Source organism: Macaca nemestrina, chromosome 13, assembly GCF_043159975.1.
Source record: "Macaca nemestrina isolate mMacNem1 chromosome 13, mMacNem.hap1, whole genome shotgun sequence".
Taxonomy (NCBI): Eukaryota; Metazoa; Chordata; class Mammalia; order Primates; family Cercopithecidae; genus Macaca; species Macaca nemestrina.
In genome coordinates, this window is record NC_092137.1 from 117407158 (window position 1) to 117421781 (window position 14624).

The window sequence follows — 14624 nt, forward strand, 5'->3', positions numbered from 1 at the left end:
AGGGCTTTATTCGTCCGGGAGCTTCGGCAAGACTCACATCTCCAACAACCGAGCTCCCCCAGTGAGCAATTCCTATCCCTTTTAAGGGCTCACAGCTCTAAGCGGGTCAGCGTGAGAGGGTCGTGATCGATTGAGCAAACAGGGGTACGTGACTGGGGGCTGCATGCTCTGGTAATTAGAATGGAACAGAACAGGACAGGGATTTTCACAGTGCTTTTCTATACAATGTCTGTAATCTATAGATAACATAACTGATTAGATCAAGGGTCGATATTTAACTACCAGGCCCAGGGTGTGGTGCCAGGCTATCTGCCTGTGGATTTCATTTCTGCCTTTTAGTTTTTACTTCTTCATTCTTTGGAGGCAGAAATTGGGCATAAGACAATATGAGGGGTGGTCTTCTCCCCTACTAGGATTACAGGTGTGAGCCACCACACCCAGCCCTTTCTTTCTTCTTTTAATGGAGCCGCACAGCACATATTTTTCCTGTTAACCAAAATGAGTCACTGAAGCAAGTGTCTCAGTCAGTTTAGATTTATTAAGCCAACCTCTGGGCATGTCCAGGAACATGCAAGCCACAGACCTATCTGTGGCTGTTTTCCTGAAGAGGTTTTCAGGAGGTTTAGTATTTGTACATTTTCTTAAAGGGGAGAAAGGCATGTAGGAAGAGAGGCAGGTAGGTGGTAAGGCAATGGTTATATCTTTGTGAGACTTTAGTTAGTGCCTGGTAAATCAACATTTTACATAGGATAAGGTGAATGTTTGAAAGAAAAAAAGGGAGTAAAGGAAGAATTTATTATGCCAGTGTCTCTGGGTAAGCAGAGGAATGATTGATCTAGTCTTGTCTTTGTTCTGCACCTGGGAAGATAAGCTTGCAATTGAATGTCAATTCCATTATCAGCATGGAATCAAACAGACTTTAGTTTCAGGAGCTAGACTTAGATTGCACACCTGAAGTTACAATTGGCATGTCCTTGTTTATGGGAGGCCAGCAAAAAATTTACTTATGAATGGTCTGTGGGGGCAGTCATTTGGAGACCCCTGAGGCCTTTTCCCTTTTCCCTGGGAGTCTGGCCGATGCATAATGCTGGTAACAGCGATTTATTTGGAAGAGGGAGTTGCATAACTCAACCTCTAGACTTAACCTTCCCTCTGGCATAAGGAGTTTGAGGGTCCAGAGATTTTTAAAATTTCTTCAACTGTTTTTGTTACTGTAAGTAACTAGTCAGACACGGGCAGGCCAGGAGAGGGCCCACTCCTACCCCGACCAGGAATGTCAGGTGACTATCAGGTGGTGGTCAGGTGGTTGTTAACTGTCTCTCTAAAGTAATGATTGGTCACACCCAGTACCAGGGAAAGGCAGTCTCCCAATAGATAGAAAAAACCTGAAGTTGGTGATCAGCGACTTCCTGCTAATATCTCAGGAGTTGGGTGAGTGGGCTCACACGTGTGCACTAAGAGGCAAAATGGCAGCATTTAACTGGTATGTGACATTATAGGAAGACTTGACTGGTAAGGGAAGAACGTCTCAAGTGAGTGTGTGTACAAGTTCATAAACACACTGCACATGCTCCCCTCCAAGAGCTGGCAGGCCACTGCACATGCAGACAGCCCACCCCAAGGGAAGAATCAGAGAGAAGGGATGCAAGGCCCCAGAAGTGTGCCAATGTATAAAACCCTAGGTCAAAGGTCAAACCACGTACTTGATCTCTCAGGTGGCCAGCTTGGCCCTCCTCCAAGTGTACTTTACTTCCTTTCATTCCTGCCCTAAAACTTTTTAACACACTCTCACTCCTGCTCTAAAACTTGCCTCAGTTCTCACTCTGCCTTACGCCCCCCCTCAGTTGAATTCTTTCTTCCGAGGAGGCAAGAATTGAGGTTGCTGCAGACCCATACGGATTCACTGCCTGTAACATTTTTACTTATATCTTTGTCATGGACACCTATAGTTCTATCTCATGTATTTTAAAGGCTGTATGTTATAGTATTGATAAAACTTAATATTTGTATTTCCCCACTGCTAAGCTTTTTGGTTACTTCCAATTTTTGCCATCATAAACAATTCTATGCAACAGGCTCTTTTTTTCTCATGTGGTAGTATTTTTTTTTTTTTTTTAACTCCAAGGCAAGCTTTTGAGAAAATGTCCTAGCATGATATTTAAAAGTTTATAATCAGATATTGGGATAAAGAATCTATAAACCTTGGGGACTGATTGGATCTGGGAGATAGAGGAGGGGTCAAGTCTGGGATATACCCAGATATAAGGGACCAGATGGGGCCAGATGCGGTGGCTCACGCCTGTAATCCCAACACTTTGGGAGGCCGAGGCAAGTGGATCACTTGAAGTCAGGAGTTTGAGACCAGCCTGGCCAACATGGTGAAACTGCACCTCCGTTAAAAATACAAAACTTAGCCGGGCATGGTGGTGTGAGCCTGTAATCCCAGCTATTTGGGAAACTGAGGCAGGAGAATCGCTTGAACCCGGGAGGCAGAGGTTGCAGTGAGCTGAGATCACATCACTGCATGCCAGCCTGGGAGACAGTGAGACTCTGACCAGATGACAAGTAGCCTAGCTTTTTTTTTTTTTTTTTTTTTTTTTTTTTTTTGAGACGGAGTCTCACTCAGTCACCCAGGCTGGAATGCAGTGGCGCAATCTCGGCTCACTGCAAGCTCCGCCTCCCGGGTTCATGCCATTCTCCCGCCTCAGCCTCCCAAGTAGCTGGGAGGTAGCCTAGCTTTCTACTTGAGACCAGAGGACCTAAGATAGGGTCCTACAGGCCTGGCTGCACCCCTGTGAGCACCATGGCCCTGGACAACTTAAATCCTCTGAGTCTCACTTTTCTTACTTCTAAACAGGGGTTAATAATAAAACCTCCTAAGGTTGTCATGAAGCTCAAACAAAATGAGGTGATGTACAAATGTCCTTGGTATAAAAATTGACAAATCTTACTACAGCAGCAGATGATGGAATATACAAGCCTTTTAGAAATACCAGAAACACTATGTGAATGTAAGTGACTGATATTATCATTGTGCTGCCTTATCCTTGAACCATCTTCCCAAACACTTATGGACACAGCTTGCAACAGCATAAGGCACAAGCTGTGGCCAAGAAGAGCTTTCCCTTGTGGATTTACATGAAGCCACTATCTGAACGACATTTGGAGAATCAGATTCTCTTGTTTATGCTTCTTCCAGAAATAGGCACCCTGACATGATTAGAGGTAGGTGAGAGCTTTAAGTTCCCTTCCCCACAGGCCAGGCACGGTGGCTCATGCCTGTCATCCCAGCACTATGGGAGGCTGAGGTGGGTGGATCACCTGAGGTCAAGAGTTCAAGACCAGCCTGACCAACATGGTGAAATACCATCTCTATTAAAAATACAAAAATTGGGCCAAGTACAGTGGCTCACGCCTATAATCCCAGCACTTTGGGAGGCCGAGGGAGGTGAACTACAAGGTCAGGAGTTTGAGACCAGCTTGCCCAATATGGTGAAACCCCGTCTCTACTAAAAATACAAAAATTAGCTGGGTGTGGTAGAACATGCCTGTAGTCCCCGCTACTCGGGAGGCTGGGGCAGGAGAATTGCTTGAACCTGGGACGCGGAGGTTGCAGTGAGTCAAGATTGCACCACTGCTCTCCAGCCTGGGCGACAGACTGAGACTCTGTCTCACAAAAAAAAAAAAAAAAAAAATTAGGTGGGCATGGTTGCTGGCACCTGTAATCCCAGCTACTCGAGAGGCTGAGGCAGGAGAATTGCTTGAACCCGGGTGGCACAAGTTGCAGTGAGCCGAGATTTCACCACTGCACTCCAGCGTGGGTGACAGAGTAAGACTCCGTCTCAAAAAAAAAAAAAAAAGAAGAAGAAAAAGTTTTCTTCCCCACATCCTCACTGCCAGGTGACCTTTAAAATGGAAACACGTCTTAGGATAACTCTGTCACCGCAGAAACATTTCTTAGCAAGCAGTCACAAATGCGATCACACACTACTGTTCTTATTATTTCTAATACACTTTCTGCTGATTAAGGGACCCTCCAGTGCAGGTTCTGATGGCAATATTTGAAAGCCCTTATTCCAGTCACTGCTGGATCCAAACAGATGCATTGCGCTACTCCAGGGATGCCACTCATATTACACACACATCCAACACCTGCCGAAGTTTTCTTGTGTCCATTTGATGTGTTTTGTTTCTGCAGTTAAAAAAAAAAAAAAAAAAAAAAGAGCCCGGCGCGGTGGCTTACGCCTGTAATCCCAGCACTTTGGGAGGCCGAGGCGGGCGGATCACAAGGTCAGGAGATCGAGACCACGGTGAAACCCCGTCTCTACTAAAACTACAAAAAATTAGCCGGGCACGGTTGTGGGCGCCTGTAGTCCCAGCTACTCGGGAGGCTGAGCCAGGAGAATGGCGTGAACCCGGGAGGCGGAGCTTGCAGTGAGCCGAGATCGCGCCACTGCACTCCAGCCTGGGCGACAGAGCGAGACTCCGTCTCAAAAAAAAAAAAAAAAAAAGAAAAGAAAACTCACCTAACATGAGATCTACCCTCTTAGTAAATTTTTACATGCACAATATTATTTTGTGAACTCTTATGTTGTATAGCAGATCTCTAGCACTTATTCGTAGCAGAACTGAAACATCATTCCCTTTGAATAATAACTCCCCATTTTGATAGGAACGGGGGCAGGGTCCCTGGCGAGGGCTCCACCCTCAAGCCTGGACCTGAAGCCCTGAATGAGAACAGGCATTCCTGTTTTTGAGCCTGAATGTTGCTTTTTGGCCTGCCCTGCCCCCACATCCTGTGCCCATGTAAACCTCAGACAGCAGCTGGCAGACGGAAAAGCAGCCAGACTTTGAGAAGCAGCAACTGAGAGTCAGAGAATGGATAGATACAGCTTAACTTCAGATGGCACGACTTTGGAGAGGAGCCTGGCTGGAGATGGCCAGGTCTCAGCGAAAGATCACCTTCCTGCACCAGCCCCTTTCCAGCTGTTCTTCTACTGAGAGCCACTTCCACTGCTTCATAAAACCTCTGCACTCACCAGTCTTTAAGTCTGTATGACCCGATTCTTCCCGGATGCCGGACAAGAAGCCGGGTACCAAGAGGTCAGGGTGTATGTCACCCCGACTCACCACTGAGCTGGTTAACACTAAGCCATCTGCTGATGGCAACCACTAAAAGAGCATTGTTTGTAATACATGCCCTCTGGGGCTCCAGAGTTTGTGGACAACTTGGTAAGGGGTTCATTCCTGCCTAAAAAAGGCACTCGCCCCAGCTCATGCACCTGCTCACCTGTGTCCTCCCCCTCCTGCAAGGGGTTTGAGCTCAGCAAAACAAGCACCCCCACTCCCCAAAAAAACCCCACCCTACCCCACTGTCCCAAGCCCCTCGAGGGAGTCAGGAAACTTTCCTGTCTCAATTTCCTCCACCCTCAAATGAGCACTTTTGACTAGGGTGCTTCGGATGTTATCTCACTGCCCCAGAATGCAGACTGATATCTAACCTACACAAGCACACCTATTACAAGGCCTGGGTATTTTAAAGTAACTATCCATCACATAACCTGAATGATATAACCAGGAATGTGAGTACTATTTTTAATTTTATAAAATCGTTAGAATTGCCAGCTGATGTGCTATCCTTGTTCTGATATACGAAAAAATGTTTTTCACATGCAGAAAAAACATTGTTGACCCGGAAGATCCCCAATGTGTCCGGGTAACACTCACTGGCCAGATGATCGCAGTGTCTCCAGAAGAAGTAGAATTTGCCAAGCAAGCCATGTTTTCCAGGTGTGTAAATGCTTTAAAATTTTATGCCTAGAAATACACAATAATAATAAGCCGAGGTCAGACTGTGCCATTTGATGCCTCTGATGCAATGACAGTGATTAGTCTCCACTGCCCTTCAGTGGTAATAGGACCAAGCTAGCCTGGCTGTGGAGATCACTAGCAGTGGCAGCAGAAGCCAGGTGAATGCCTCTGGAGAGCACCGCACTGAGCTATTCCAGGTACAATTGCTACCTACTTCCAACCTTTGACGATGCCCTGCCTTGCCTCAAAAAGAGCTGAGCCTTTCTCGTCAACACCACAAACATTTTCAAGCATCCCCTCGAAACAAAGCACATTGCCTGCTGGGGATGCCAGCACAGCGTTTCGCAGTGTGGTGTTCTCACCCTTAAATCAGTAGGATGCTGACTTAGATGCAGTTTTACGGACCCCACCTCCACCTGCTTACTTGATCAAACTCTCCGGAAACAAGGCTCAGAAATCTGTATTGTAAAAGGCATGCTGCAGGAAATTGATGTGCATGCTACAGTTTGAGAACCACTGCTGTAGGGGTCCACACAAGTGAGAGGGCGGCCCAGCCTGGAGTCAGAGCTTGTACAAGCTGAGGATGGCGCACACACGCGGGGTGGCCTTTCCACAGGTGTCCATGCAGGGGCAGCCAGAAATGGAGGCTCGGAGCTGGGGTGCGGGCTGGTGCAGCGATGGAAACAGGCTAGAAGGCATTGGTCTGCAGTAGAGGGAGGGTAACACGAAGGCAAGTGTTGAGCTGGAGGGGCGATCCACAACCCCACGGGAAGAGGAAGATCCTGCACACATGGATGCGGTGAATAAGCAAGCCTTGTAAGGACACAGAAAAGGCTAAAGGCACAATCAGAGAAAACTAGAATTACTGGGATTGGATATGGTCACATGAGCTCATGGCTTTCAATACTTAAAGAAACAGATGATGTGTGTGTGTGTGTGTGTGCACGCACAAACGTTTTTATTTTTTATTTTATTTTATTTTTTATTTTTATTTTTATTTTTTTTTTTTTGAGACAGAGTCTCGCTCTGTCACCCAGGCTGGAGTGCAGTGGCGCGATCTCGGCTCACTGCAAGCTCCGCCTCCCGGGTTTACGCCATTCTCCTGCCTCAGCCTCCCGAGTAGCTGGGACTACAGGCGCCCGCCACCTCGCCCGGCTAGTTTTTTGTATTTTTTAGTAGAGACGGGGTTTCACCGTGTTAGCCAGGATGGTCTCGATCTCCTGACCTCGTGATCCGCCCGTCTCGGCCTCCCAAAGTGCTGGGATTACAGGCTTGAGCCACCGCGCCCGGCCCTATTTTTTATTTTTATTTTTTATTGCTAGCTTTTAAACTCAACTCTAGTTCTTGAGTTCCTCTCTTCTTTCACATGTTATTATAAGCAATGAGAAGAGGCCAGAATCTTCCCTAGATCAGTGGGTTCATTAAGTTCATTTCCTATTTTCTTGTTTTTAATTTTTATTTTAAGTACTGGGATACCTGTGCAGAATGTGCGGGTTTGTTACATAGGTATACATGTGCCATGGTGGTTTGCTGTACCCGTCATCTAGGTTTTAAGCCCCCCTACATTAGGTATGTGTCCTAATGTTTTTCATCCCCTTGCCCCCACCCCCCAACAGGCCCCAGGTGTGTGATGTTCCCCTCCCTGTGTCCGCGTGTTCTCATTGTTCAACTCCCACTTATGAGTGAGAACATGCGGTGTTTAGTTTTCTGTTCCAGTGTTAGTTTGCTGAGGATCATGGCTTCCAGCTTCATCCATGTCCCTGCAAAGGACATGAACTCATCCTTTTCTATGGCTACATAGTATTCCATGGGGTATATGTGCCACATTTTCTTTATCTAGTCTATTACTGATGGGCATTTGGGTTGGTTCCAAATCACTATTGTAAATAGTGCTGCAATAAACATACGTGCACATGTGTCTTTACAGTAGAATGATTTATAATCCTTTGGGTATATATGCAGTAATGAGATTGCTGGGTCAAATGGTATTTCTGGTTCTAGATCCTTAAGGAATCACCACACTGGTTGAAGTAATTTACATTCCCACCAACAGTGTAAAAGCATTTCTATATCTCCTCAGCCTTGCCAGCATCTGTTGTTTCCTGACTTTTTAATGATTGCCATTCTAGCTGCCATGAGATGGTATCTCACTGTGGTTTTGATTTGCATTTCTCTAATGACCAGTGATGATGAGCTTTGTTTCATATACTTGTTGGCTGCGTAAATGTCTTCTTTTGCTTCATGACTGAAACACCAAAAGCAATTGCAACAAAAGCCAAAATTGATAAATGGGATCTAATTAAACTAAAGAGCTTCTGCACAGCAAAAGAAGCTATCATCAGAGTGAACAGGCAACTTACAGAATGGGTGAAAATGTTTTCCATCTACCCATCTGACAAAGGTCTAATATCCAGAACCGACAAGGAACTTAAACAAATTTACAAGAAAAAAACAAACAACCCCATCAAAAAGTGGGTAAAGGATGTGAACATTTCCTATTTTCCTCGTAACTGTAGACAACAGCATTGCCAAGTCTGCCTACCGCTACATAATGTAGGTCCCCTTACCTCCAGCTTTCAGTAGCCTTTCTCTGCTTTTATTTTTAATTTTAGAGACAAGGTCTTTTTCTTTTGTGCAGGCTGGAGTTCAGTGGCGTGATCATATTTCACTGCAGCCTTCAAGTCCTGGGCTCAAGGGATCTTCTTGCCTCAGCCTCCTGAGTAGCTGGGACTACCCACAGGCACGACCTTTTTTGGAGGCAGAGTCTCAGTCTGTTGCCCAGGCTGGAGTGCAGTGGCACGATCTCGGCTCACTGCAAGCTCTGCCTCCCTGGTTCAAGTGATTCTTGTGCCTCAGCCTTCCGAGTAGCTGGGGTTACAGGTGTGCACCACCACGCCTGGCTAATTTTTGTATTTTTGGTAGAGAAGGGGTTTTGCCATGTTGTCCAGGATGGTCTCGAACTCCTGGCCTCATGTTATCCTCCCGCCTCAGCCTCTCAAAGTGCTGGGATGACAGGCGTGAACCACTCCACCCAGCCAGGCACTACCTTTTTATAAGCGCTCACTGTCGGTCTCCTCAGGGTCCTTCCAGCTTCCACCCACGGCCTGGGCCCAAAGCCAGTGCCCCATGGATTAGGGTTTGTCGCACCAGCACCACTTCCAGGTATCAAACTTTGTTCCAGTTATCAGTACAAAAGTAGGTTTCTTAAAACAACAAAAATCATGTTACTATCTTGGCTGCATAATATTTCGGGTGTTATGGCATCAGATCAGCAACTTTTGTTCAAATGGATTAAGAAAACAAAACAGTTTTGGATACTGTACTTTCAACTTCCCTGTATGTTTATTATTGTTTCAAAATAAATTGTTCTTCAAAAAGATGATTGACTGGGTGTGGTGGCACACACCTATAATTCCAGCACTTTGGAAGGCTGAGGCAGAAGGATTGCTTGAGGCCAGGAGTTCAAGACCAGCCTGGGCAACATAGTGAGACTGCATCTCTACCAAAAAAAAAATTTTTTTTTTATTAGCCAGGCATGGTGGCATGCTACTCATGAGGCTGAGGCAGGAGGATCGCTTGAGCCCAGGAGGTCAAGGCTGCAGTGAGCTGTGATCCCGCCCCTGCACTCCAGCCAGGGCAACAGAGCAAGATCCTATCTCTAAAAAAAAAAAATTTTTTTTAATAAATAAAGATCATCAGGCCAGGCGCGGTGGCTCAAGCCTGTAATCCCAGCACTTGGGAGGCCGAGACGGGCGGATCACGAGGTCAGGAGATCGAGACCATCCTGGCTGACATGGTGAAACCCCGTCTCTACTGAAAAATACAAAAAACTAGCCAGCGAGGTGGCGGGTGCCTGTAGTCCCAGCTACTCGGGAGGCTGAGGCAGGAGAATGGCATGAACCCAAGAGGAGGAGCTTGCAGTGAGCTGAGATCCGGCCACTGCACTCCAGCCTGGGTGACAGAGCAAGACTCTGTCTCAAAATAAATAAATAAATAAAAATAAAATAAAATAAATAAAGATCATCAACCTATTATGCATTTGCTTTGTAATAAATGTTTTTCCCAGTTTGGACTTGGTCTTTGAATTATGTTTATAACATTTTTAGAGATAAAGGAAATTTTTATGAAGTTATAAAAGAAAGAAGTGAGCCACAGCCCCTGCCCTCAATGATACCGCAGCATGTTTAGGGGTATGCATGGGGGAGAGGCAAGTCAGTCAACAGCACAAGACGGGATGTGACGTTGCCTGTCAACTCCAGCTGGCTCTCACTTGCCCTAGTAGCTCTCAGCCTGCTGCACGACTAGAAATCTTCCCATGAACAAGCTGGTTTCACAGGCTCACCATTCTGTTAACATTTCATATAGAGATGCATAAAGCCTTTCTTTGTTTCCTAATAATGGTAGCCAGCCTCCACTGAGCACTCACTCTCTGCGGGTGTTGTATATGTGGTTCATTGCCTGCTTCCCCACACCGCCCTATGAAAAGCCCCGTCAACATCACCCCACGTGACAGGTGATGAGACAGAGGCTTGAGAGTGCCGACAGCCCACTGGCGTCACGGCTCATCAGCAGTTGAACTGAGATTCACACCAAGGAGCCTGGCCCACGACTTGAGCCTCTAGCCACTGGGCTAAGGTCTACAGTCCCTGACTTCCTTTGGTGGTCCCAGGCACTGACACTCAGCTCCCTAGTTCTGCCTCTGAGCAGCTGTCAGCCCAAATGAGGCCTGGAGTCTGGAGGTCCTATGACTTGGCCCAGCGTGCACTCCTCTGATAAGAGCAGCTTTACTGTGGTCTCTCTTTATTCCTACAGGCACCCAGGGATGAGGAAGTGGCCTCGTCAATATGAATGGTTCTTTATGAAGATGAGGATAGAACATATCTGGCTTCTGAAATGGTATGGAGGCGTATCCAATATTTCAAAGGAGGAATATTTCAAAGCAGTTCCCAGAAAGGCCTGATGGAGTAAGAAGAAAGTCCTTGGTGTTTGCACTTAAATAAAAACCTTTTCAGTGATGCAGCCAGACAGCCATTGACCACTGTCTCTTTGTTGAAGGGTTCGTAGCAGCCCTGCCATCCCTGCAGCAGAATGAGAGAGGGTGAACAGGGAACTCTGTGCTAGATTTGAGATTAAAGTGGTCATTTGCAGATCTCCAACTCACACGGATACTTCACGTAGATAGTCTTTATTCCATTGTATTCAGTCCAGACTCACCTATTCAGAAATCATATAATAGCTGGTGGTCAAAATGACGTTTTGAGATCATTGTTGTTTCACTCTTTAAGAAAAGACAATGCCTGTACCTACAACGTGATTGCTTTGTATTGTGAGAGTGTCTTTGTCGCTTGCTGTGCCAAACGCAGTCTTGGTTCTAAGCTCATCGTGACCACGAAGGAGCTGACTGTGCATCACGCAGCCACCATATTGTTTTTAGGGTGAGGGTGGAGGACTGTGTGTCCGTGGATTACTCCTTCTGCTGGTGGATTGCAGATGCATTATTAGGTCATATTGGCTAGAAGGTACTGGTCACTTATGCAACTTTTTTCCCACCATGACGTGAAAGCAGTGTAAGAACACAGGATGCTTTGTGCACAGCCCTTCTCTATGTAAGCAGCCATGGCAGGCGGGAACCCGGGAGGCGGAGCTTGCAGTGAGCCGAGATCGCGCCACTGCACTCCAGCCTGGGCAACAGCGTGAGACTCCGTCTCAAAAAAAAAAAAAAAAAAAAAAAAAGAGAAAGGAGCAGCTTTGACATGAAGCTCCCCAGATCCCTGCTGCTCATACCTCTGGCAAGGGTTCCCCTCTCTCATGCATGAACAGGGGCATCCGAAATAAGAAGCTCCCCATTCTGTGGTGGGGAAAGCGGAGAGGGGAGAGGGTGAAGCTGGGAAAGTAAAGACAGCATGTTACAGAAGGAAGAAAGGAAGCCAGTAACTGAGGGCCCACTGCCTGCCCAGCCCTGGGCCAGGCCCTCAGCAGAAGCCATCTCATTTAAGCCCTGCAACCAATGAGCTGCACGTCATCATTGGCTCTTACAGACGAGAAAACTAGACTCAGAGAGGCTGAGTCCACATCCCAGACAGCTCACTGCAGACACGGGTGGAGTGGCTCCTAGAAGACGTCCAGTTTTAACAACAAAAGAGTTATTGAAATGCACGGGTAGAAATTGAACCAGGAAAATCAGTGAAGTGATTGTAAAAAAGAAGGACTAGCTTGCCTGGAGATGATGTTTCTTGTTTTTTGGGGGGAAAAAAAAAAGTCTCTGAAATTTGATTCTTACTATAGATTTAAAATTTTCTACATATTATATGTAGGAGCTCCTAGTGTTTTCAAGAAATTAAACTGTACCTGTGTACACTTCTAAGGCCTACATGGACCTATGTATATAGATCTAAGACCTCTGATCGTTAAAACCGATAAAGGGTTGAGCTGTCTCAAGTTTTCTGTCTTTCTGTAATGGCTATAAACTTTCTTTGGTAGGTTAGGGAGGTTGTATAACATAAAAAACATATCACTATATGTAGGAAATATGCATTTTTCAAGTAAATAAAAGTGTTATTAATGATTATAAACTTTTGCTTAACAAAACACATGATGAGAGTTTGTCAAAATATATATATATATATATATTTTTTTTTTCTTTCTTTCTTTCTTTTTTTTTTTTTTGTTGACACAGAATCTCGCTCTATCACCCAGGCTGGAGTGCAGTGGCTGGATCTCAGCTCACTGCAAGCTCCGCCTCCCGGGTTCACGCCATTCTCCTGCCTCAGCCTCTCGAGTAGCTGGGACTACAGGCCCCGCCACCTCGCCCGGCTGGTTTTTTGTATTTTTTTAGTGGAGACAGGGTTTCACCGTGTTAGCCAGAATGGTCTCGATCTCCTGACCTCGTGATCCGCCCGTCTTGGCCTCCCAAAGTGGTGGGATTACAGGCTTGAGCCACCGCGCCCGGCCTGTCAAAATATATTTTAATTACCTATTGCTAAAAACATAGTAGGATGCAGAGAATTATTTATTTGTCATAAGACCATCCTCAAAAGAATTCCTAACAGTGGTGATTTCTAATATATAAGAATAAGGTACCTCTGAGGGAATTTTATATTTTCGGAGTTTAAAATTATTGCTACTCCAATTTAGAGAAAAGGGGAGAAAGCCGGAAGAACAAATGACGTGCTCAAATGTATTGCAACAGTCCACCTCACACCTTCATACTGGGAGCTTCGCTGCCCCCGATCCTGTCCTGCAGATAAGGTCCCCTTGCTAGGTTTGCGTTTATAGTCAGGTTCCATTTAGCTCAATAAGGTCACTGCTGCTCCAAAGGACTTTGCCGAGTGGATGCCATTTATAACCGCTGATGAATGTTATCAGCTATTTATCCAAATTACAGGAAATGAAACCTGAAAAGGTTGGCTAAGAATAGTGTTGAAAATTCATAGTTTTAAGTTTGATGGACTCCATTCAGGCAAGTGTGTTTCAGCAAATCTCTAGAAATTTACACTGATTAAAATTTTAGAGACTGTTCTGGAAGTTCTAGACATGACAATAAGGCAAGAAAAAGAGATTAAATACATACAGATCAGAAAGAAAAAAAAATGTATCCCTATTTAGAGATGACAGGATTGCCTACAAAGAAAATTCCAAATAATCTATTTTTCAAAAAAGAAACTCTGGAACTAGTGAGCGCAGCAATGTCTCAGGACACAAGATCGGCATACAAAAGTCAATTGCATTTCTCTACGCTAACGATGAACATGTGGGGAAAAAACGAAAAACACAATACCATTTGCAATCACTCCAAAGTGAAATACTTACGTATAAACAAAACTTACCCAGGACCTATGTAGTGAAAATTTTTAGATGCTAAGAAAAGAAATTAATGACCTACACAGAGAAAGAGGATACCATGTTCTTGGATTGGAAGATACAAAACAGTAAAGAGATCAGTTCTCCCTCTCTCCATCTCTACGTTTAATGCAATTCCTATCAAAATCTCAGCGAGGATTTTGTAGACCAATACAAGCTTATTTTAAAAGTTACATGGAAAGGCACAGGCATTGAAATAGCTAAAACAATCTTGTAAAAGCAGAATAAGGTAGGAGAAATCATTCTATTTAATATAGAGTTATTACGTAGCTACAGTACTCAAGAAGTGTGGTATTTGGTGGAGGCGTAGAAACACACATCCATGGAACAGAAGAGGGAATGTAGAAATAGGCCCACACAAATAGGCTCAACTGATTTTTTTTACAAAAGTACAAACTAATTCAACAGAGAATAACCTTTTCAATAAATGTGGAGCAAGTGGACATCTGTAGGCAAATAAAATGAACCTTGGACTAAACTTCATACCTTATAAAAAAATTAACTCAGAAGAGATCATATCTGTAAACATAAAACGTAAAACTATAGAATATAGAAAATCTTTGGAAACAAAGGCTAAGCAAAGGGTTCTTAGACTTGATACCAAAAGCACAATTCATAAAAGAAAAATTTGATAAATTAAAATTAAACTTCATCAGAATTTAAAACATTTGTTCTGCAACAGACCATGTTAAAAGACCAAGAAGACAGGCTACTTACTGAGAGAAAGTATTTCCAGGCCGGGCGCGGTGGCTCAAGCCTGTAATCCCAGCACTTTGGGAGACCGAGACGGGCGGATCACGAGGTCAGGAGATCGAAACCATCCTGGCTAACACGGTGAAACCCCGTCTCTATTAAGAAATACAAGAAAAACTAGCCGGGCGAGGTGGCGGGCGCCTGTAGTCCCAGCTACTCGGGAGGCTGAGGCCGGAGAATGGCGTGAACCCGGGAGGCGG

At 45.1% G+C, this 14624-nt stretch overlaps 1 protein-coding gene across 3 annotated transcripts in view; it reads left to right on the forward strand.

Moving 5' to 3' along the window:
• The window catches only part of LOC105490112 (cellular repressor of E1A stimulated genes 2), an 81247-nt gene that overhangs the window by 28275 nt on the left and 38348 nt on the right, over positions 1 to 14624 (forward strand). Inside the window, exons 3-4 of one of the 3 annotated variants that reach the window (XM_011755426.2) lie at positions 5677 to 5790; positions 10624 to 11550. The exons of 1 other annotated variant lie outside the window; for it this stretch is intronic. In XM_011755426.2, the coding sequence (XP_011753728.2) occupies positions 5677 to 5790; positions 10624 to 10771 (262 nt within the window). In that variant the 3' untranslated portion in view covers positions 10772 to 11550. Of the gene's footprint in view, positions 1 to 5676; positions 5791 to 10623; positions 11551 to 14624 lie in introns of those variants that run through there. One more of the 3 variants, XM_011755427.2, reaches the window with a different exon arrangement.